Consider the following 24676-nt stretch of genomic DNA (forward strand, 5'->3'; position numbering starts at 1 on the left):
GACTGCCTGAAAGCACACTCGGCCTTCCTATCCATAGGGTCCTGCAAGCTTGACCCGTCCTCAGAAGGAACTACGGTTCTTTTAGGCAGCTTGTCGACCTTGGGGACAGGCCCCAGGAGGATAATTGGTCTTCACGGATAGGAAACATTGACTTGAACCTTTTGGTTAAAATCGGACCCTTCTCAGGCTTCTTCCATTCCGTTTTCATCATGGAGAGAAGGGTATCATCTGCTTTGAAGTCCCTAGGCCCCCTAGAGGCAGAAATTGAGGCTCCCCCCTGTCCTGATCCTGGTCCCCCAACCGGATGGACTTCAGCAAACGCTGAGTTTTTTCCAGTGGAAAAAAGTAAGAAAACTCGTCTTCTTCTGATGAAGAGGATGTAGATTCCTCTCTGATGACGTCAGGATCCCCTGACGTGTCCATGGCCCTTGGAGGGGACGCGGGTCTAGATCTCTTGCGTGTAAGGGACAGCTTGAGATCCTTCACAGTAGCATTCATAGCTGACATACGTGAGGCTACATAATCCCTCATCCAAATGTACATATCCTGTACAGTAGGCTCTTGGGTTGGAGGCTGCAGTTTTCCCCTATAGCTCAGGCATCTTGAAAACTCATGAATCTTTCAAGGGAGTGCCACAATCATAGCACATTAAGTGCTTTCTTTTGGCCGAGGTCTTTCTAAAGGCCACTTCACGTTCGGCAGACCCGTCGCCAGTAGACATACTAGGAGGAGAAAAAATAAATTAGAAAAAATAAATTTCTAATATAAAAATTTAGATTAATCCAGATCCAATTATACCCGAGATAGACGAAAGTACACTCTAACGGGAAACACTGGAGGCTAAAGCCAAATAATCTAACACAAATAGCAGGTACTAGAAAGCTAGGAATCTCAAGAAACAGCAAGGGAGGAAAAACCCACCTGCTGCACTCAGAGGCCCAGAAACATCCAAGGGAGGTTAAAATAGACTGCCTTGGCGCCAGAAATAAGCTCCGCCCAAAAGGGGAAGGGACCAAGAAGGGACCAAAAAGCGGCCTTGCAAGATCTTAAGAAATTTCCCCTACAAAGCAAGTTAAGAGATCTAATCCCCTCTTGGTCCAGGCTGCTAACAGAATTCTCAGACTGGCGGACACAGGGAGAATTGACGTCACGCCACCTCCGCCAGCGCCGCAGAGCCAATAGAGGTAAGGGACGCTGGAACTCAGAAGTAGAGACCCGCGCCCCGAACTGAACTCCCCAGAGCACAGTGAGAGGGCGCAGGAACCGCATCTGCAAGGATTCCCAGAAGGGAATCACCATCAGTCCTACTGTCCGGGAGGACAGAAAAAAAAACAAGGGGCTGAGGGTGATCCCCTCCTTTATAGGGGTTATGTGGGTGTGGTTTTCATGTTTATTCAATTAATTTTTCAATAAAATTCCATCGGTCCTACCTGTTCACGGGGGGTGGAATACCCCATCTGTGCTGCTGATTAGGACGTAAGGGGGGAAAATGTTCTTGCCTATTCTCCAGGGGTGCTGTCATAGGCGAGAAAGAATGATTGGATTACACTTACCAGTAATCGGTTTTCTTTGAGCCTATGACAGCACCAGGTTAATTCCCAAGCCTAGATAGTTTCTGTAGAGGGATATAGATATATATATGCACATAGTTATAACAAAAAAAATATATAGACATTAAGGTGTGTTGTTAAGGCTACTTTCACACTGCAGTTTCTGGGTCCGCCTGTGAGATCCGTTTCAAGGCTCTCACAAGCGGCCCCAAAACGTATTAGTTTAGCCCCATCAGTTTGCCTCCGTTCCGCCTCCATTCCACTCTGGCGATGCGAAGCCAAACTGATCCGTCCTGACTTACAATGTAAGTCAATGGGGACGGATCCGTTTACATTGATACAATATGGTGCAATTGTAAATGGATCCGTCCCCCTTTGACTTTCAATGTAAGTCAGGACGGATCCGTTTGACTTACACTTAGACTTTTTTTTGACAGAGTAATGCAGACGGATCCGTTCTGAACGGATACCAGCGTTTGCATTATAGGTGTGGATCCGTCTGTGCAGATACCAGACGGATCCGCACCTAAACGCAGGTGTGAAAGTAGCCTAAGATGTTTTGTTCTTAGTTCTTGAGAAAAATGGAGATAGAGGGGATGATCCCTCCTTTAAAAAGGCGGTTCTGGTTCCCGTTTCCTGTCCTGAGGAGGTGGAGGCGGTCTCTCCAGGGGCGCTGTCATAGGCTCAAAGAAAACCGATTACCGGTAAGTGTAATCCAATCATTTTCATCTTGGCCACAGTGAGTCTTGCAAGAATAGAATGTAATTCTGCACTGCATTGGGTGAATGATCCTAGCCTGGTTTCAAACTACAATGGTTGTTTGTGCACTCCAGCAGCATAACTGTGTGAAAACATGTGCAGCCCTCAAGCATTGTGGGTTGAAACCAGTCTAGGATCATGTGCCAACTACAGAATTACCCCAGGAGAGCAGTGATCACTCGGTAAGGATAAAAAAATTATGATCATCCTACTGTTGCCACTGTAGACGAGAGGAGAAAATAACCATATAACCCTCTTAAAAGTACACCCCTACAAACTTTTGACCAGTTGAAAAGGTACAGGTTCCCTTACGTCCTACCAGCAGCACAGATGGGGTTAACCACCCCCCATGGACTGGTAGGACCGGCGGAATTTTAATGAGCCCAAGTAATAATTAAACACTTAACCCTCCCCTATAAAGGAGGGAATCACCTCCAGCCCACTGTGTTTTTTTCTGTCCTCTGGACAGGTGGACTAGGCGGTGATTCCCCCTCTCTTAGGGGGGAATCTTTTTTTCATTTTATCTGCGGGCTTTGCCTCCGCTTTTACTAGATGGCTTGTCCGGCAGCTTACCGCTGGGCGCCGCCATCTTCCGGAAGTGATGTTGGAATCTGACGTCACTTCCGGAATTTTTCCTTGCAACGTGATTTTGCGTCATTATTGCGATTTTTTTATATATAATTCGTGATTTTTCCTCCGGTTGGAGGTTCTATTGTATTCCTTCCTGGGGGGAAACCTTTATTTTCTGATATGTGTTTTTCTCCTCTGGGGGCAGGGACTCTGTTCTGCGCCACTCCCTCCCCTATTTAAGAAAACATTGTGAACCAGGTCGTTCTCTGGCTGCACATGCATTTTAAGCTAGCTCCCAGAGTCCTATAAGCTGGTGTTCCTCCACTTATTGGTGCCTTTTTTCTGGTCCTCATTTTCAGCTTCCGCCGGTCTGCCTTTCTTTTACCTTTCTCCTGAAACATTTATTGGTTGTTTACAAAGGTTTTACTTATCCTTTTTTTCTCGCAGTGATGTCGCCTCCACGGGATTTAAATGGCAGAAAGGCAGGTTCCAAGCGGAAACATTTATCGTGCTATGATTGTAGCGCGCTTTTGGAGGATAGCTGTCCCTACTCCAGGTGTGACAGCTGCCGTCCGAGGGTCCAACCTTCCACCGAACCTACGATGCAGGATATGTATCAGTGGGTGAAGACCTATGTTGATGGATCCATCAAAGGGGTTATAAGCCTGCTGGATGAGAGGCTTCCTACTCAGACTCCTATGGAGTCTTCGGCTCCAGTAGAGAGACCTTCCGTAGTCTCCTTGAGTTCCTACTCCTCGGATGAGGAGGAGCTTACTTCATGCTTCTTTCCTCCTGATAGGACGCAAAATTTACTTAAGTCCATCAGGTCGGGGGACCATGATGTTGACCTGGGGGAGCCCTCTGATCCCGCTAGTCGGGCACTTCGTGTCTTTAAAGCGGATGAGACCCTCCTCTCTGTCATGCGCACAGAGTGGAAGAAACCCAAAAGAGGTCCGATTCTAACTAAGGATTCAGAACCATGTTTCCGATGGCTAAACCCTTGGTGGAATCGTGGGGTTCCATTCCCAAGGTGGACATGGCGATTGCCAAACTGTCCAAGCGCACTCTGAATCCTGTGGACGATGGGTCGAGTCTGCAGGATCCCCTTGACAGGAGAGCAGAGTGCACACTCAGGAGAGGTTATACGGCAGCTGCAGCTTCCGCGTCTACGGCCATCGCTGCTACAGAAGTTTCTACCTTCCTCCGGTCTCGATTAAACCAGATCCAGATGGATGTGGATCAGAAGGTGTCTCGGGACGACATTCTGGCGGCTTTCAAGACTGTCAACTTGGCGATGGATTTACTGTCTGATACAGTCTGATACAGCGCAACAACAGCTGAAGTTGGCGGCTAAAACCATGACCCTGATGGCAACCCTGGACCTCAAGGATGCAAATTTGCACATCCCGATTCATCCTGCTTCCAGGAAATATCTCAGGATCGCGGTCCAGGTGTCAGGTGTCACCAGACATCTTCAGTTCGTTGCCCTTCCCTTCGGCATTTCTTCTGCCCCTCACACTTTCACCAAGGTGGTAGTTTCTGTGGTGGCGGCTCTAAGACTCCAAGGACTGACCATCATTCCTTATATGGACAATTGGCTTTTAAAAGCCTCTTCCTTTGTGGTCCTGACCCACCATCTTCATGTAGCGATTTCCTTTCTGTTCCGCCTAAGGTGGATCATCAACTGGCAGAAGTCGAACGTGAGCCCGTCGACTTCAGTAAGAGATTTAGGCCTCATAATCGACTCCGTTGGGATATCTCTCTGGTTGACTCCAGAAAGAAGATCCCGAATACAGAATATGGCAGAATTCCTATCCGTGCCTTGGCGAGTTCCAATTTGGACTCTCATGAAGATGTTGGGGCTCATGTCAGCGTCTGCGTAAGCAGTCCCTTGGGCTTTATGGCACCTCCGGCTGCTGCAGTCGGAGGTTCTCTCCAAATGGAATGGCAGCCCCGCCGGGCTGAACTCCCTGTGCTCCCTGTCTTGGCAAACTTGGCATTCCTTCAGATGGTGGAGCCATCTTTTAGACGGGAAGTCTATGACCCAGCCAACCTGGGTCATATTGACAACAGATGCGTCCCAAGTAGGCTGGGGTGCTCATCTAGACGATTCTCCAGTTCACAGATCCTGGTCTCCTCAGGAGCGGCTCCTCTCATCCAATCTCCGCGAGATTCAAGCTATCCGGCTAGCCCTCCTTCACTTCGCCCCTCAGATCCGGGGCAAAGCGGTGAAAGTCCAGTCAGACAATATGACTGCAGTACTTTACATCAACAAGCAGGGAGGCACAAGATCACTTACCCTCTTATCAGAGATCGGGGTGATTCTGGATTGGGCAGAATTGAACCTTTCACACTTATCTGCGATCCACATTCGAGGCTCCCTCAATATGATAGCGGATCGGTTGAGCCGCAGTCTTCCAACAGTGGAGTTGTCTTTACATCCGGAGATATTCAAGCAGATAGTCCTCAAGTGGGGAATGCCAGAGGTGGATCTTATGACAACAAGGTTCAACGCCAAGGTGGAGAGGTTTTGCTCCCTTTACAGGGAGGACAACCCCCTGGCGATAGATGTTCTGCCAATATCCTGGAGGTTCAAGCTGGCTTACATCTTCCCTCCCTTTTCCATGATACCGAGGGTATTGATGAAAATTTGTCAGGATCAGGCCTCGGTAATAGCCATCATACCGTTTTGGCCCAAGAGATCCTGGTTTACCCAGCTCATTCAGATGAGTTGGGGACATTATTGGAGGCTCCCCCCACGGCAGACCCTGGTGTCATGGGACACTCACCTCTGGCCAGATCTGCACAGGTTCAACCTAACAGCCTGGAGGTTGATCAGTCCCTTCCCAGAATAGAAGTGCTTTCAGAGTTGGTCCTGAGAACACAGTCTCATTCAAGAGCAGACTCTACTAAGAGAGCCTACTCACAGATTATGAGGATATTCTCTTTTTGGTGTTCCTCAAAGGAGGCGGCGTCTGCAGATCCGCCCCTCCCCATCATCCTTCAGTTTCTGCAAGATGGCCGTGACAAAGGCCTTGCTCCATCTACCTTGAGGGTTCAAGTTTCAGCCATTTCAGCTTGTTTCAACAAGACTTTTTCGCAGGACCCGCTCATCAAACGGTTCCTTAAAGGAGCTGAAAGATTAAAGCCTACAGTACTGAAACCCATCCCTCAATGGGATTTATCAGTAGTTCTCAAGGGGTTAGCATCTCCCCCTTTTGAGCCTTTGGAGGAGGTAGATTTCAAGTTTGTCACATGGAAACTTGTTTTTCTCCTTGCTGTGACTTCGGTCAAGAGGGTCTCTGAGCTTCAAGCTCTATCAGCGCACGAGCCCTATACCATTTTGTTGCAAGACCGGGTCCTTTTAAGATTTCTCCCGTACTTTAGGCCTAAGGTTCCTTCTTTCCAGAATATCAACCAGGTGATATCCCTCCCGGTTCTTTCTAGACCTTCTACCTCCTCCGAGGAACCTGCTATACATCCTTTGGATGTCTTGAGATGCCTCTGGATCTATGTGGATAGATCAAGGAGTTCAGGAAAGATGTAAATCTTCTAATCCTGTTTGCCGGTAAGTTTAAAGGCCGTAAGGCATCTAAACCATCCATCAGTCGATGGATTAAGGAGGCTAATAGGGAATCCTTTGTTTCCCAATCTCTAGACCCTCCGGGGTTTGTAAAGCCCATTCTACGAGGGCTGTAGCCACTTCTTTTGCCGAGAGGAGTCTTCTTCCGCTCGACATGATTTTCAAATATGCCTCCTGGAGCTCTGAATCAACATTCATCTCCCATTATAGACTAGATGCCAGATTAGCTGAGTACTCGGCCTTTGGGAAGACTATTCTTAGTTCTGCCAGGCATGATGGCCCTCCCTAGGGGTTCTTCTTGCTATCTCCCTATCTGTGCTGCTGGTAGGATGTAAGGGAATCGTTAATTTCTAACGATAATTTGTTTTCCCTTAGTCCTAACAGCAGCACACAAATTTCCCACCCTAGTAAGACTAGTTTTTTTCTTGCTATAACACAGTGGGCTGGAGGTGATTCCCTCCTTTATAGGGGAGGGTTAAGTGTTTAATTATTACTTGGGCTCATTAAAATTCCGCCGGTCCTACCAGTCCATGGGGGGTGGTTAACCCCATCTGTGCTGCTGTTAGGACTAAGGGAAAACAAATTATTGTTAGAAATTAACGATTATCTCTACTGAAGGTAATCTTATCAGAGCTTTTGTGTGTTATAACCTCCCTTCTGGTCCTCTGCGGTCATGTGACCAGCACTCTGATCTGTAACTAGGGTAGGAAGTTGGTTACTTCTGTAGTCATTCCTAAGAGACTGACATTTAGGCTGCCATAGAGATATTGGCTTCTTGTCAACATGATGCTGTGTTTGGAGAGTTGGTGTTGACTGAGAATCAGAAGGGAGGGGTTAACTCACAAATAGGTACACAATGGAAACTGGTGAAGCTAGTCTTACCAGTGACTTTCTAATGGGTCAGAATACAAAATGTCTGGGACTGCTTCATTAAGCCTGCCCATCTGGAGCCGGTGCTTACTCCATCTTGCTGTGCAAATGGTGAAATAGCACAAACCCCTTTAAGCTTGTGTGGTAGAGGCTTCCTAGCTGTCTGCATGTTAAGACTAGTTGCTTGGTAATGTACTCTGAATCATGGGCCAGATGGCACAGAGTTGTTCCTATGAAATTGGATTGGCATTGTAAGGGCTACCTTCCAGAATTAATGGCCTATGTATTGCATATGTGACAGAGCTGCAGTAACTATATTACTGCTGAATGCCATGCTGTACTATGGTATGTGCGGCACAGCAGTTGGCAATAATAGCACCTCAGGCCTCATTCAGACATCCCAGCGTAGGTGTAAGAGGGTATCATGGGGCTCTGATACATTATGCCTACCCGCTAGCCAGGTTTTACTTCTATAGTAGGGGTGCTAAAATACACCCACAGCTGAATGCAGAGGACGTGTATAGGACTTGTTGAAGGCTCAGGCACAGATGCAGCACCTCAATTCTGACCTTCACCTAATGCATCTAACTGGCAGCTCAGCCCATACCATACTGAAAAACAACTTCCTTTGACCTATTACTCCATTGCTCTAGATTCTGCAGTGGATTAGTGTATCAAATTCTGAATTTGAGATTGAGAGCACAGCTTTAGGGTTCACAGTCGGGTTTCTTGATGCCGTTTTGGAAGCCAAAACGGCATGAATTAAAAAAAAGTTGTATTTGTCCTTTTATACTCCCCCCCCCCCCCCCCCCATTTATGATCTACTTCTGATTTTGGCTTCCAAAACGGCATCAGGAAACCCGACTGTGGCTGAACCCTTAAGTTGGGTTTACATCAGCTTTTTTTTTTTCTTTTGGCTGAAAGCTGGCATATATGCTAGAAAGCAGTCAGATCCCATTAAAGTGAATGGGGATCTGGTGAACTCCAGCAGTCTGTACCTCTGCTGGAGTTTAAAGCACAGACGTAAACCCAGCCTTAGGCCTCTTACTCAATTTCCCACTTGGATGAGATGCTGTGACTCTCAATGCTAAGCGTACAACCGCGGTCAGGAACTCGCAGCTTCCCAAGTCATAATGCTGTGAGTTCAGGTCAGAGGAGCGAGGGGTGGCCATTACACGTGTAGGACATAGTCTGTTATGAATATGCACCAGCTGTAATATAGGCTCCTCAAGTTGTGGTAAAGTAGTAATAGCTTTATTTTTGCTGCATCATGTAGTGTAAAATCCATGTAGAAAAGTATCAGTTAAAACTCTGTATAAAAACACAAACAGTCCGACGCAGTGAAGGGTAAGCGGTGGTCACAGCTCTGTAGGTTCGCTCAGAGGGTGGTCTTGCTGCTTCCCTTCCTGCTGTCTTTGCTCCTCATACTTAATGTTGGCAAAGGCCACTTCTGCGGCCAGCTGCTCCAGGGGCGGCTTTCCAATTACGAGATTCCGGAGAGAAATGGTCGTCATAAGAAAACTGCAGAAGAGAAAACCTATAAAGTGAGTTTTTCACAGTGGTAATATACTATTTCTAGTTAATTAGACAAAACAGCTCCATGTGACCACTGTGTAGGTTAGAGGACTATATGTACATTGCTAGATTTCATAAGGCAAGAGCACAGAATATTAACAATGTCACCTTATTGGGGTCCTGTCCATATCTGGATGGAGGGTGTGTGACTAAGCACTGCACCAAACTCCCAACAGTACAAGCGCAGTGTATGCACAGGAGGGGGGGGGGGGGGGGGGGGGCGGTGGGGGGCTGGGGGAGAGATTTGCCTGGTCACATAACCCTCCATCAGCAGCCATTTGGTGGACACACAAGACCTGGCAAACGAGGGAACATACCTTATGAAAAGTAGAAAAGATCCCATACAGTCATGTTACATACACATTGGGCAACAGTAACCAGAAAGTAGGCCAGGACTGCACTTTTATCATGTGTGATTACAGGTCGCTGTGTAGTCCTGGCCTAAAGCTAGCCATAGACAGTGTAGGCAGCCTCCGCCACTCCAGCTGTTGTGAAACTACAACTTGCTCTGCTCTTCTCCAAACTCTCACAGAAATGAATGAAGCATGCTGGGAATTGTAGTTTCACAACAGCTGGAGTGCCGGAGGAGTCTAAGGCAGGGATGGCCAACCTGAGGCTCTCCAGCTGTTGCAAAACTACAACTCCCATCATGCCCGGGCAGTCTGCAGCAGGGCATGGCGGGAGTTGTAGTTTGACAACAGCTGGAGAGCCACAGTTCGGCCATGCCTGGTCAAAGGTGTGAGGAGCTCCCGCCAGATGACAGCAGAGAAGCACATCTGCACCCGAGTCTTTTGTTCTGCTGGGAGGCTTTCTTCTCTCCCCCATTGAATACATGTTTGGCTGCACTGACCGTGTATGTGGGAGTTGGGAAGGATAGCGAGCAGTCAGCTGCACATTGGAGAACTGGTGGTGCAGAAGTACCCCCGGTGTACATCAATTTTACTACCATCATATTCTATTTACCTCCACTCCTATCTTGTACCATATGGCGGTTTATGTGCAAATATTTGACCCTGTACTCTACCCTGGTGGGTGCACACTATCTACAGTGATGAACTGTTTGCATCTTTAAAGGGGAGTCTGTCACCAAAATGTCACCTTCTGCGCCTCTTACATAACGCTGTAGCTCAAATAAACATGGTTTAAATGGTACCTTTGTTCTTTTCCTCAGATGTTCATAAGCAGCAAAAACTTTGTTTTAATGATATGCAAGGTGGGCTCGCAAGCGCCCAGGAGCGGCATTCGGGCAGTAAGTGCCCAGGCCCCTCTGCATGCATAACTCCTCTCTAACCCCTTGTCTGGCCTGCCCTGTAATCCCTTTGCGTCACCCTGTTTAGTGGCCGAGGTCCCGTGTGTGTGCAGTTCACCGCCGGGCCTGGCGCCACCTGCGCATGTGCACTGCTGGGAGCGATGCCGATGCTTACAGTGGTCAGCACAGTGCGCATGCCCAGGCCCGGCGGTGAACTGCACAAGCATGGGATCTCGGCCACTCAACTGGATGACACAAAGGGTTAGGGACGAGTTATGCATGCAGAGGGGCATGGGCACTTACTGCCCGAATCCACTCATTTGCATATTATTGAAACCATGTTTTTTCTGCTTATGAACATAGGAACAAAGGTACCATTTTAAATCATGTTTATTTGTGCTACGGCATTATGTAAGTAGCGTCAATAGCGGCATTTTGGTAACAGACTCCCCCTTTAACCCCTGCTTTGGTCGGCTCCAACGCTCCTAGGCACAAGGACTTTTTTACATCGACCAGTTTTCACCTGGCAATGCACAGATCTAACACAATGTGTCTCATACTGCAGGAATGATTTTAGTAGATCCCATACAGGCATGCAGAATTTTACTGTGCAGCGACACTGCTTAGTGTAGGACGTTTAGCCCTATCTCTCCATCCAAACTCAGCACATTCCTTCCTGTAATGCTCCTCCTTGTGGTTGCTGTTGGGTACTACAGGATTTTGTCACAAGAAAATGGTGGGAAGGAATATCATTATAAACTGCATTTTTTTTTCGGCGTGTTGTCATGACACTGGGGTGACATGCCAGAAACCTACAGAATAATATGGTGGCACTAGTTTAAACTCATTTACAGATACTACAAAATGTATTCTTAAGGGGTTATCCAAACCTGTAACCCCCATTCCCCCCCCCCCAATCACACACAATGACCAGGCCCTAATACAGAGAATACTTACCTGGTCCCCAACACCTGTGTCCTTCCGGCTCCCTCCATGGCTGTTGCTGCATCTCCCCATCATGCAGAGAACATCGGCGATGGGGGGTGCAGCCAATAGCAGGCCGCGCAGCAGGTCACCATTGCCGCTTGCTGTTAGCTGCGCCCCCCCCCCCCCCCATCACCATCTATTAGTGCCCAGCGCCATCTTTGTCACATTCCCATGACCCAACCCCGTTAACCCCCCAGCTGTCAATAATGGAGCACATATAAATGATATCATAATCATTTATATAATAGAGGTCGTTTAGTTCTTTAGGTCATCAATATCAGATCGGTGGGAGTCTGATTCCCAGCGACCCCACAATCAGCTGAACGAAGAGGCTGCAGCACTCCAGAATGTTCTGGGTCCTGTCCTCGTGACTGTGTACTGGGAACAGCGCCAAACATTTTGAAGTGGCTGTGCCTGGTACTGCACTGGAAAGGAGCTAAGCTTTAGTACCAGGCACAGCCACTACACAATGTCCAGAGCTGTGCCTGGTAAACAGATGGGACATGACGATCACTGTTGTGACCCCAGCATTCACCTCGTGCCTGCTCAGCCTCAAGGTCTGCCATGAATTCTTCTAGCACAGGGGTCAGCAACCTTCGGCCCTGCAGCTGTTCTGAAACTACAACTCCCAGCATGCTCCATTCATTTCTATAAGAGTTCTTACAAGAGCAGAGCAAGTATGCATGCTGGGAGTTACAGCGACTGGACATCAGTGGCACATCTCTAGGATATGGCAGCACTGTTACACACTCACATTCTCTCCGGTGACGTTCGAGCTGTTCTATAAGCTGTAGTCACATTCATCCACTGCTGCTCAGTGAGGAAATGCTGCACTTCCCTCTGGTCTGATACTTTGATAAGGAGTCTCCTCTGCAGGGTGAGCAGTGACCCGGGGTCTCATCTGTATTCTGTGGGTGGGGATCCTACAGCAGGATCGGCCAGTGCAGACTAAACTAATTCCCATTCCCAGGCCTAGAGGAATGTTATTTACATGTACGGAGTCACAGAACAGACATACTGAGATAACGGCAGCCACTAGTCATACGGCTCCGCTCTCTCACCCTATTTCTAGCCGACATTAGATGCATGGAATGACAGAGCGCATTCTGGTGCTCTCAGTTATCAGCCGTAGATGAGCCACAGTGCCAGCGATTACCAGCGGTGCTCACTCCGCTGGAGTGCCATTCATCTGAATTATGTAATACCTCCAAGTACTATGATCAGCCAAACCCTGGACTGGTTAAAGGGCATCAGGCAGCAGATTTGTACCTATGAAACTGGCATCTGTGCTTGGCAGCTGAAGACATCTGTATTGGTCTCATGTTCATATCTGCCCGCATTGCTGAGAAAAATAAAAATTTTAATATATGCAAGTGAGCCTCTAGGAGCAACGGGGGAGTTGACATTACACCTAGAGGCTCTGCTCTCACTAACTGCTGCCTCAACTGCTGCAGAGGACGCAGCAGTTGCAGAGAGAGCGGAGCCTCTAGATGTAACAGCAACGTCCCCGCTGCTCCTAGAGGCTCATTTGCATATAATAAAAACAAGATTTTGTAAAACTTATCAGTAAAATCTCTTTCTCGCTCTTTATTGGGGGACAGAGCGCATTCTGGTGCTCTCCGTTATCAGCCGTAGATGAGCCACAGTGCCAGCGATTACCAGCGGTGCTCACTCCGCTGGAGTGCCATTCATCTGAATTATGTAATACCTCCAAGTACTATGATCAGCCAAACCCTGGACTGGTTAAAGGGCATCAGGCAGCAGATTTGTACCTATGAAACTGGCATCTGTGCTTGGCAGCTGAAGACATCTGTATTGGTCTCATGTTCATATCTGCCCGCATTGCTGAGAAAAATAAAAATTTTAATATATGCAAGTGAGCCTCTAGGAGCAACGGGGGAGTTGACATTACACCTAGAGGCTCTGCTCTCACTAACTGCTGCCTCAACTGCTGCAGAGGACGCAGCAGTTGCAGAGAGAGCGGAGCCTCTAGATGTAACAGCAACGTCCCCGCTGCTCCTAGAGGCTCATTTGCATATAATAAAAACAAGATTTTGTAAAACTTATCAGTAAAATCTCTTTCTCGCTCTTTATTGGGGGACACAGAGACCATGGGTATAGCTATGTCCTCTAGGAGGCGTTGACACTAGATAAAGCTGTTAGCTCCTCCCCCGGCAGCTATACCCCCTCCAGCCTGGAGAGAGAGCTTCAGTTTGTGAGAAGCAAGTAAACCAACGAAACAATGTGGAACAGCAACAATGCCAAGAACCGAACCAGGTTCTAACCAGCAACAGCCACAACTGTGGCCGAACAACAATACTGGGTGGGTGCTGTGTCCCCCAATGAAGAGCGAGAAAGAGATTTTACTGGTAAGTTTTACAAAATCTCATTTTCTCGCCCATATTCATTGGGGGGGCACAGAGACCATGGGACGTCCGAGAGCAGTCCACAGGGATGGAAAACCACAGACCCATGAAGCAAGCGCCCGTGCAGTCAACTAAGAACTGTCGCCTGCAAGACCACGCGGCCCACGCAGCGACCATCGATGTATAAGTATGCACCTGGCAACTTCTTGCGAACATGTGCAAGGAGGACCGGAGCCACCTTACATTACTGTGCAGCCAAAGCGCGATTCCTCCTAGCCCAAGAAGCGCCCACCGCTTTGGGGGAGTGAGCCGTGACACCTAAGGGTGGAACCTCGCTCCGAGCGCAGTAAGCTGCAGCACTTCCAGACAGAATCCAACGTGCAATCGCCCTTTGGAGGCCGCCAATCCCCAGCGAGGACCCTCCTGAGAGAAAAAGGGGATCCGTACGCCGAGAGGGACTGGAGGCTGCTAATAATGAGTAGAGCACTGACAACGTCCATAATGTAACTCCCTTCCGTAGGGTGCGAAGGAAGGGAACGTGCTATAGAAGTCAGAGACCACCTTCGGGAGAAGAAGGAATGCTGAGAACCATATTCAGATCCCAAGGCTGTAAGGACGGTACAGAGGAACCATATGTGCCGCTCCTTGAAAGAAGATTCCCACGGGCACCAGGGAACCTGGAAGGCTGCCCAAGACGGAAGCGCCAACACCTGACCCATCAAGGAAACAAGGGCTAAACAAAGGTCCAACCCTTAAAGTAGAAAGGAGAGAGAAAACCCCCAAAGTGAGGGGGACGTCTTGGCTTCAGAGAAGCCTCAGAAGGACCTCCAGGTCCCATAATAGATACTGGCGATGCAGACTTCCTGTCCTGAATCATAGTGCGGAAGATATCCGCCGAAAAACCCTCTCCACGTTAGAACGGCGGTCTCAATAGCCACGCAGTCATTGAAAAGGTCATGTAAGACTGAACCCCTTGAAAGAAGGACGTCTCTGAGTGGCAGTGACCAAGGGACGTCTCCAGGAGAACGACGGAAGCCCTTGTGCAGATACCGTTAGCACACCCGGACCAATGGAAGAGTCCCTGTAGGAGGAAGAATGTGGAGGGTGTCACAGCCCACCAGTTGGGACCAGATAGTGTCTGGAATGGAAAGGCACCAAACGAATACCCCATGCAACGCAGGTGAGGGAAGGTAGCAATGTAGGAACTACCAAGGCATACGGGGTGACAATGAACCATGAGCCAGAGGGGGAAAGACAGGAGAAGCAATAGGCTAGGTCTAAGCCCCTACCCTGTAAGAAACCGACGCTATAGATAAGTAGCCAAAGATCAAGCGGCCGTGCCAAAAGAACTCCGCCCGAGAAGGAAGCCAGGCAAGGGAAGTCACACTGCAATGCCAGCCCCATATCCCAGCAGAGGAGGGAACACCCGTAGAAGCCACCGATCCGGTGCTAAAGAGTCCACTGCCTAGCGAAGGGCTGTGCAGTAAGAACCCAAGCATGTAGGGAAAATAATACCGCTACCACAGTGGTAGCCAGCGCTTGCCCCGCAACGCAAAAACTGAGGGAGAGGCCAGATACTAGCCGTAGAAACCACGTGCCACACTGCCCCAGTTACGTGGAGCTAACCCTAAAAATTCTACCTGGAAGGGCGCTGAACAGGCGCAACTGCCAAGCTAGCTCCAGGGTAGGACCCCTACCAGAGGGGGATGTCCCACTGCAGCGACCATGAACTCGAACATTAGCGACAAGCCGCACCTGTGGAGGAAAACAAGCTGTAGGAGCTAAATCAGAGTCGCCAGCATAACCACTTCCCCAGAGAATGGGGAGTGGTGGATAGAGAATACGGAGTCAGCGAAAAGAGTTGACCCGCTGGAACGTACTCACTAGGTAAGTGCAACAGAGTATGTATTACGTATTGATGCGGACAATATCAGGACCGACAGGAGCAACAGAGGCCCAAGTGATGCTAGGAACCCCCTGGAAGACAGAGGATGTTATAATCGGGCGCGAAACCAGCACCAAAAGAAGGATGCAACGATGAATAGCCACCGTATCCACTGGTGGCACCCATATAAACACTAGGGTAAGAGTGTCGGGCGCCTGCGAGAATCAACTGTAGCCACGCCCTCTTGGAAATAAGCGAAGGCACCTAGAGCCGTAGATGTTTAGTTACTCCCCGCTAGTGGATCACTAGCGGAAGGGGGAAATGCGACAGAAGCACGGTGATGTGCAACAATCCGCCTTTGAAAGGATAGCGGACAGTCGGAACCGTATTCAATGGTAGAGTAATTAGCTACCTAAGGAAGGTGTGAGCATACGGCAAGTACTGGTCAGTGGTAGGAAGAATACCCCACCTAAGAAGGGGGGCAAATGCCTACAGCGAGAACTAGCGCATATGGCGAGTCCTGTACCCCGTGGAGTGCAATAGTGCACCTAAGGGGGTAATGCATACAGCACATAATGTAACCAGTGACATGTCATCGCGCCACCGATGAATCTGCATATGGCAGGTCCCGAACCCCAAGTCATTGTACTTAGTCCAGCTATGGCAGGGGACAATGTATAAGGCAGGCACTGTATCCTGAAGTAGTGCAGTTACACCACCAAAGGAAGTGGGTAATGCATACGACAGTACTGCTGGCCACCTAGACGCAATCTCTGGAAGATTGCTTCGGACTCATGTCACGGTCCGAATCAGAGATTCTCCCCTCTTCCTGGACGGACCCGCCCCAGTGAGGGAGGGTGTGATTGAGCATGATTTAGGGAGGAAGAGTAGGGGAGCGGAAATATCAGAGGAGAAAATTGTCCTGCTGCGGTTCGCTTGCGCGTAGAGCTATCCTTCAGAATCTCGCCCCTGGCAGTTGTGGACTGCGCAGGCGGGGACTTATCAACCAAACCACCCGAGGGTGGAACGGAAACTCCCAGAAGTCTCTCCACCGGATTGCGAAGGCGGTGCATTATCAACCAAAGAACCCCGGAGGGTGGATGGGAGATTCCAGCGGACCCCACTGGATTGCGCAGGTGGAGAATTATTAACAAACAACCAGGAGGGTGGATTGGGAATCCCAGAGATCCTCCACTGTATGGCGCAGGTGGAGAATTTATTAACCAAACGGCCCCGTAGGACGGATTGGGATCCTGCAGAGAACCTTCACTGAGTTGTGCAGTTGGAGAATGATCAACCAAACGGCCCCGGAGGACGGATTGGGATCCTGCGGTGGTCCCTCATTGAATTTCGCAGGTGGAGAATCATCAACCAAACGGCCCCGGAGGACGGAATTGGGATCCTGCAGTGGTCCGTCACTGGATTGAGCAGGTGGAGAATCATCAACCAAACGGCCCAGGAGGACGGATTGGGATCCTGCAGCGGTCCGTCATTGGATTGCCCAGGTGGAAAATCAGCAACCAAACGGCCCCGGAGGACGGATTGGATCCTGCAGGGGTCCGTCACTTGATTGCGCATGTGGAGAATCATCAACCAAACGGCCCGGAGGCGGTATTGGGAACTATGTGAGTGTGGCTGAGGAGGGGGACCCGTATGGACGGACATGTCCTTTATTATTATTTATTTATTTAGATAAAACTAGGAAGCCGGCCTCAATGACAAGAGGCAGTAAGGGGTTAAATCCAGACAAAAAGGATGCATCCGGAGGTATTAAATGAAACTGAAGTGTTTTATTCAGGTTTTGAGATCCTCTGTCGAATCTCAAAAGCTGCATAAAAAACGCTGATGTGAAAGTAGCCTAAGACTCCCATTCATGGACACGGGGTTTTATTATATGGCGGTGCAGTGTTCATGAAGTGCAGACACCTACCTTCGTCGGAGGAGATAATACTTTTTATTGAGAAATCTTTGAAATCTCTGGATTACGGTTGTGTTTCGCCTGCGTTCTGACTCTTCTATCCGCCTCTGTCTGCGTAGGTAGACGAGCACCAGGGGATCCGACACGTTGAGATCTTCCACTGCTCCGGAGATGAGAGGCTGTAATTCGGGTGGCAGGGGTGAGGTTTCTGAAAAGCAAAGAAAAAGTGGATTCAACAATAATGCTCATAGAGCCCAGTATGTCTTGGCTAAAGGAGTTCTCAGCGACTGACACTGATGGCCAATCCGTAGGATAGACCATCAGTGGGAGCCCAACTACTGACACCCTTAGCTGATCAGTCAGGGTGCCGGGAGTCAAATCATCAATATCGAAGTCTCAGAAAACCCATTAATGTACACATATATGCTGTATATAGTCCAGAGCTGCATTCAGAATACAGTATGTTGCTCCTTGCTGGGATAATACCCAGTCGAGTCACGTTATTCTGACCACCAGCTAATATCCAGAGTAACAGCCGCGTGCAGCCCGGACAGCAGCTAGACGGGCTGGGAGTGACTCAGTAAGGTCCTGGTAGGTGGTCACAGGTATCTGGAGCCATGCTGACTGCAGTCCATCCCACAGCTGCTGAAGGAAGCGTGGCGGTGGATCCATAGAGCAAACACGACGATCGAGGTGGTCCCACAGATGCTCAATTGGGTTCAAGTCTAAGGGATTACGGAGCAGGGTAGTACTTGGAAGTCTTGGTCGGACTTTTCTAGCTGTGTGACATGTCACGTTGTTTTTGAAGATTCATCCATCCCAATCAGCATGTATGGGTGTACATGATCTGCAAGGATGGATTCATACCCAAATCGGTTGTGATTGCCTTCCACATGGATGAGTGGCCCAGACAATGCCCCAAAAACATTCCTCAGACCATAACACTGCCACCACCAGCTTGTGTTCTTCTAGCAATGGTTGCAGGGTGCTTGTTCTCTGATGTTTCTCACCTGACACGTCAACGTCCATCCGTTCACTGAAGCAGAAAATGTGACTCATTGGAGAAGACAACTGTTTACCAATCAGCGGAGTTCCAATGCCGATACTGCCCAGAAAACTAAAGCCTTTTCTGCTGATACAACTTCATTAGCAGAGGAGCAGTGACCATCCGTCTGCTGCAGAGCCCCATACGCAGTAGGGTTCACTACACTGTTGGGTTAGAGGTGGCCTCCTGGTTCATTTTGGTGGTGAGCTGCTCCACTGAAGCATGTCAGTCCACCCTCATAGCGGACATCCACTTCTCACATCAATGTCTCCGCAGTTTCCGCTTCGCTTATTCACAATGGTGCCATTTGTCCACTCGAAAGCATAGAGAAAGGACAGCACCACTTACTGACGTATGTTAGTCCATCATTTGGCAGCGGTGCTCGCGGTGTCAGGCCCCAGCCCAAGGGACCCCTCAAAATGTTTGAAAAAACTGTAGCACTCCAATCGTATATTTATTAGCACCGAACAGAAGCAGAACCATCCCTTACTGCAACTCCTTTTACCCATGGCACCAACGTGGGATACATGTGCAGACCGCCTATCACACGGGACTTCATTCATGAGCGATGCGCTGCGAAGTGGTCATAATAATGTGACTCCGATGTGTATAATGCAGTGTACGCTGCTGCACTGCAACTCTCCCCACCCATACAAAAGTACAAGGTGGATGCTGCAAAATGTCAGCTACATCCTAAAAAGCTGGAAGAAACAACCATTCCGGCTAATGTGAGATTTGCGTTTTACAAACAGATTCGATACCTCAGCGCTAACGATAGGGATCACTCACCACTCCCATTCTCCACCTTCTCCTTCAGCTCCTGCAGTCGGGTGAGGTTCTTTTCCAGGGTCACCGCTGTGGTATTCACATAAAGGTACATGTAACAGGAGGGCCCCGGTGACACGGTGTACACCTTGTGGTATTCTCCTGCTGGCAACTGGCAAGACAGAAAGGTGGCATTGGATACAGATTCCACTACTAGTGCAAGGTGCCCAAGGATATTGACCAAGGGCAAAGTCAAGGACATACAAATTCTGCCCTTCTGCCAACGTGCTGGTGAGCGATCAGCCTGACAGAAGCAACGCAAAGCTAGCTATATACAGAAGATTAAAGATGTCCAAACCCAGCAGGTCCAGCCGAGCATCTAATGTGCGCTGGGGCCTCCCCCCAACAGCGGATGTCACTGGGAGAGAAGGATCGGGCAGGGCTGTTTGATTTCAACATGTCTGAATCTCAGGGGAGAGAAGCTGCCACCAGAGGTGCCTGGCAGTGGCTAATTACCCTCTCCCAATTTAGAGCACATGCATGCTTGACCAAATTGAGCACGCATGTGTACAACCATTCGGCTGACGGCCATTTTATGTGCATGACCAGCTCAAAAGTGCACCTAAACCTTCACTTAAATGTGCTTCTTTTTCTAACTTAGTTTAGTTATTGCTTTTTTTCATTTTATCACAAAAAGAGGCCCCCCCAAAGTTCCTGTGTCGCACAGCGCAGAGAGAATCCGTACAACGCAGCCATGTATGTACTGATTTATATTCTATGTGCTGAAGTGAGCGCTGTCCCGACAGGAGTACATCTCCTGCCCATACCCTCCGCTAGGCTCCGTCATGTCCTAGGTAGACGTTCCTGCGCAGGTCAGTAAGAACATCGCTGCTCCTGTCTGTCCTCGCAGGGCGCAGGCAGTGGAAGTCACTGCAGCAATTAGAGTGTAATACAAATCAGTATCCGTACACCACATACGTGGCTGCGCTGTAGTGAATAGTGCTTCGAGAGGCAGGAACTTTGGCGGCTTTTTTGTGATAAAAAAAAATCAATAAAAAAAACTATAAATTTAGACTATTTCTAACACTGTGAAAAAAATGAGAGTCAGTAGCGTAGCTAGAAATGACTGGGCCCCCCTCTCCCAGTAATTTGTTCTCAACCCCTTCCTTTCATGCCGCCCCCATTCGTGTGGCTAGTAAAGATCGTTCTCTCAGACCAGGCCCGGCAGCTGTTCCATCCGTTTTCTACACCGTCTATAATGTCACTGTATATATTTTCATTGTGTAATACTGTTGAGGGGGCCCTGACCAAATCTTTTAGTCCTCCTCATCCTGGATGGGCCCCTTCTGGGTCAGGGCCCCAAAGCTGCAGCTTCCCATGCTTCCCCTATAGCTACGGCCCTGGCGAAAGTGAATGTTAAGTTACAATAAGGAACCAAGGAAGAGAAAATGGAGTCCCTGCAGACAGTGTCCAACCATGTATCACAAGTTTACAAGCAAGGAAGCAGACCCCGAATCAGCGCTCACCTGCATGCCCTCTCCCGGTGTCAGGGTGACGTTCTTGGCGTCCTTCACAATCTCCACATTGACTTCACCTTGCAGCACCTGGATACTGGTGTTACCCAGATCCTCACTCACAAAATTCTCCAAGTGAAGGCCTATCATCCAGAGTGGATAGAAATAAACAGATTAATACTTGACATAACTAATAAACCATGAAAAAAATGGGGGTACGATTAAAGATGGCCTGTCAAATCTCCTGTTTGTTATAGTAAATCCCTGTATCACCTACTATATAATAACTCTAGAACTCTGATTTGTGCAATTCCTCAGTTATTCCTACTGGAAATGTATTGCTAAAGCGGAAACTGGTTGTACTATTCCCCTTGTCAACAGGGGGTGTCCCTCCAGAGTCTGACAATGTCTGCATTCTAAGGGCAAGCCCCGGTGACAATGGGCGATGAGTATTTACTATGGCAGTGTCACTCCCCAGCAGTGGGTGGACCATAACAAAGTGCCAAGGCCTGCAACATTACCTGGGAAATCTGCAATGAACACCACATCGGTCTGATTATCCAAACTGTCCTCAACTTCCTGGAATTTGGCTCTCCACGGTGACAGATCTACCAGTAACGGTTTAACCCAAGGAGTTTTGTGGAAGGGGGACCATTCGGCTTTCACAACGTCCACCGTGGGGTCATACAACCTGTCAGAGAATCCATACATGTCTACTGTGTTCAGGAGTTATTTAGGTCATATTACTCCATATTGCTCCAGTGTACTTACCTCTGCTGGAAGCGGTCATTGATTGACACCCATACATCAAAGTATATTTCAGGCTCGGATATATTATAAGCTCCCAGCAGGCCTTGCAGGCAGGTGGCATACTGCTTCAGCATGTCGGAATGATCCTTCCAGCGTCGAGTTTGTGTAAAAACCTGAAGAACAATTATGTCAGCACAGGGCGGGACGAGCGCGCTGGGCTTTAGAGGTCGGGGCCGAGCGCGCAGGGCTTTAGAGGTCGGGGCAGAGCCCGCAGGGCTTTAGAGTCCGGGGCCGAGCGCGCAGGGCTTTAGAGGTCGGGGCCGAGCGCGCAGGGCTTTAGAGGTCGGGGCCGAGCGCGCAGGGCTTTAGAGGTCGGGGCCGAGCGCGCAGGGCTTTAGAGGTCGGGGCCGAGCGCGCAGGGCTTTAGAGGTCGGGGCAGAGCAGACCAGAGCTTTAGAGGTCGGGGCAGAGCAGACCAGAGCTTTAGAGGTCGGGGCAGAGCAGACCAGAGCTTTAGAGGTCGGGGCAGAGCAGACCAGAGCTTTAGAGGTCGGGGCCGAGCAGACCAGAGCTTTAGAGGTCGGGGCCGAGCAGACCAGAGCTTTAGAGGTCGGGGCCGAGCAGACCAGAGCTTTAGAGGTCGGGGCCGAGCAGACCAGAGCTTTAGAGGTCTTGTTGAAGTATCACAATTTTCCAGACTTTTCTGGTATCCTTAAAATCCTATACTCACCCCTGGGTTAAGAAATCCAACTTCCCCAGTGACTCCATCTCTGTAGGTAATCTTCACATGCTGGTGTGAGCGTGAATGCACCATCATATCCCACGAGTAACCGTAAAGGCCATTTGTCCAGTTATTGTAACCCTTTAAATCACAATGCAGAATATAATTAACGAAGACAGAACCTGTTCGGAGGTGTAGGATGGATGTGTAGATAAATAAATATATTTTACTGTATACTTCTGTACTACACAAAAAAAGGTATAACGGTGAATATCAGCCCGAATGGAGGCCAAACAGACCCTCTTTTGTCCTCCATCGTGTTGGATCATAGTGTTATGGTATATTTTAGCGATACCATTATCAGACAGTAAGAACGGCGACATCTGTGAGCGCTCACCTGGGTGACAAAATGTGAGTAGGGCAGGAAGAGCTGTTCGGCTATGTAGATAACAGTGAAGATGGCTCCTAGTTTCTGTCGTAGGCCTGGCGAGCCCTTTCCCTTCTGTCCTGGGTAGACACATTCGGAGCTCTTCTGCGGTGGCTGCGTGTGAGGAAGTGCCCAGTGTAAACAGCGGGGTAACTTAGACACCAGTCGTCGGGGCCAATCCGGATAGCAGAACAGCGGGCTGGTGGCCAACATAGTGTATGAGAACATGCCTGTGAGGAGGCCGTAAGTACGGAAGACAGGGGGTAAGAAACCAGGTGGAGTGCAATCATGGACAAAGGTAATAATCCTGCAAAAATGTATCTTTATTGTGGCATCAGTTGGTTTTCATTGACCCTTGCATTTCTATGTGGCCACATCTGCTTGTTTTGCCCAATCTGAAAATCTCTGCGCAGGTCCTTTTCTGGTCCCTATCTGCAAACGAGAGTAGTCCTTTCTATTGATGGGACCAATAAAAATACTGACTGCACACGGAACTTATCAGTATTTTGCAGATCGATACGCTAATCCTTCCTGTTCTGTGGAGATCACTTCTCAGCAGTCATCTAATTATCATCACATGCAGGATTACAGTGATAGATTAGACAGATAACACAGGATCCGCCATTCACAATAGCTGACGGGCAGGCAAGATGGCCACCTCCATAATCATGTTCAGAATATAAAAAAAAAAATTGGAAATTTTTAAATATTTATGATACTTTCCCTTTAACACTAGTCAAGTAATGCATTTATACTGCAGCTTCCATGACACTAACAGCAGATCATGGGTTCCCAGTGGTGCGGTCACCCCCCCCCCCCCCCGCCCGTGTCAGCTGTACACCTGGAACCTAATATAAGCGCCAAATAAAAACCCCTTTCACATGAATTTAGAGTCATAGTGCAGAAGGAGGAGGGGTATGGTACGATAGATAGGGGGTCTACATACCCCCCTCCATTTACAGACAGTTACACACAAGGAAAGTACTCACCTATGCTGAAAAGCTGAGAGTTCATGCAGTGGAAGTAAGAAACAAAAAACATGGCGCTGGGACGTGTGACATCAAAGAAGAGAAGGTATCCGGCCGTCAGGTCGAGGATCAGTCCCCCCCAGTGCACCACGACAAGGTTCGTCATCTCCTCCGACAGAAACAGCCTAAAAGAAGGACAGATCACAAGTATTTTATGCTCGGGGATGGAGAGGATGAGACAACGCAATCTGAATTATGTGCTATAACCACGACTGCCGGGGGCCCTGTAAGGCCCATCATCCACGATGGGGTCACAAAGTGATTGTACAGCAGGTACTGAAAAGCACTTTAGCCATTTGCCTGCTTTCATCTAAACTGAAAATTCACCAATTGGACAGAAAGCTCTTTAGGAATGTTTTCTATTTCATTCTGACCTAAAAAAAAAACTAGAATACAAAAGAAAGTTAGAAAAGCCCCTCCAAACTATGTATAAAAAAAAAAAGAGGTGCAAGTGCAAGCCATCATGACTGCAATGTAAGCGCAAACAGGGACTACAAGTAGCAGCACACATTCTTCCAACAGATGGGACCTACGTTATCAGACTTGCCTCTTCTGGGCTTTTTGCCTACAAATTTAAGGGCAATGTGGACTACAGCTACATCATACTCATATGGGCGGGAGTTCATGATCCAAAAGGGGGCAGCCACTCCCCCAAATGTACAATGCACCTCCTCTTTTTAGCCATAGTTTGGAGGTACTGGGGTAACTTTCTTTTGCATTGTAGAGGCAAATCTGATCAGTGTAGGCCCCGTCTGCTGTAAGGCACCTTGTCTCTGGTAGATGGGCCCAACACTATTTAGATCAAAAATGCACAAAGAGTTTCTAATTTTCATATAGTAAGTATAGCAGTAATACAATGTTTCCAGTGTTTGCAAGCGTCTTTGTGCTTTAAGCAGTGTGCTGCTACTTGTAGTCCTTGTTTGCTAAAAAATATATATATATATAATGGCCATAACGGCAACTGCCCCTAAACTCAAAATATGGTCGTAGTTGACTGGCAAGAGGGCATAACAACATAACCGGGTGCAGAGGAGAGGCCCAGGAGACTCCCCTAAAAAGGGGGAAAACACCCTGCAAATCCACTCCATGCACTAAACCACTAATACAGAGTACA

The 24676-nt window shown here is 48.7% G+C and overlaps 1 protein-coding gene across 2 annotated transcripts in view; it reads right to left on the bottom strand.

Annotated features, from left to right (window-relative positions):
• Positions 1 to 8570: 8570 nt before the first annotated feature.
• The window catches only part of GGCX (gamma-glutamyl carboxylase), a 52890-nt gene continuing 36784 nt past the window's right edge, over positions 8571 to 24676 (bottom strand). For both annotated transcript variants that reach the window (XM_040414520.1, XM_040414521.1), the window contains exons 7-15: positions 23524 to 23687; positions 22505 to 22764; positions 22117 to 22248; positions 21408 to 21559; positions 21158 to 21327; positions 20649 to 20779; positions 19147 to 19294; positions 17325 to 17520; positions 8571 to 8853 (exon numbers count right to left, since the gene is read on the bottom strand). In XM_040414520.1, the coding sequence (XP_040270454.1) occupies positions 8691 to 8853; positions 17325 to 17520; positions 19147 to 19294; positions 20649 to 20779; positions 21158 to 21327; positions 21408 to 21559; positions 22117 to 22248; positions 22505 to 22764; positions 23524 to 23687 (1516 nt within the window). In that variant the 3' untranslated portion in view covers positions 8571 to 8690. The remainder of the gene's footprint in view (positions 8854 to 17324; positions 17521 to 19146; positions 19295 to 20648; positions 20780 to 21157; positions 21328 to 21407; positions 21560 to 22116; positions 22249 to 22504; positions 22765 to 23523; positions 23688 to 24676) is intronic.

Source organism: Bufo bufo, chromosome 1 (assembly GCF_905171765.1).
Source record: "Bufo bufo chromosome 1, aBufBuf1.1, whole genome shotgun sequence".
NCBI lineage: Eukaryota > Metazoa > Chordata > Amphibia > Anura > Bufonidae > Bufo > Bufo bufo.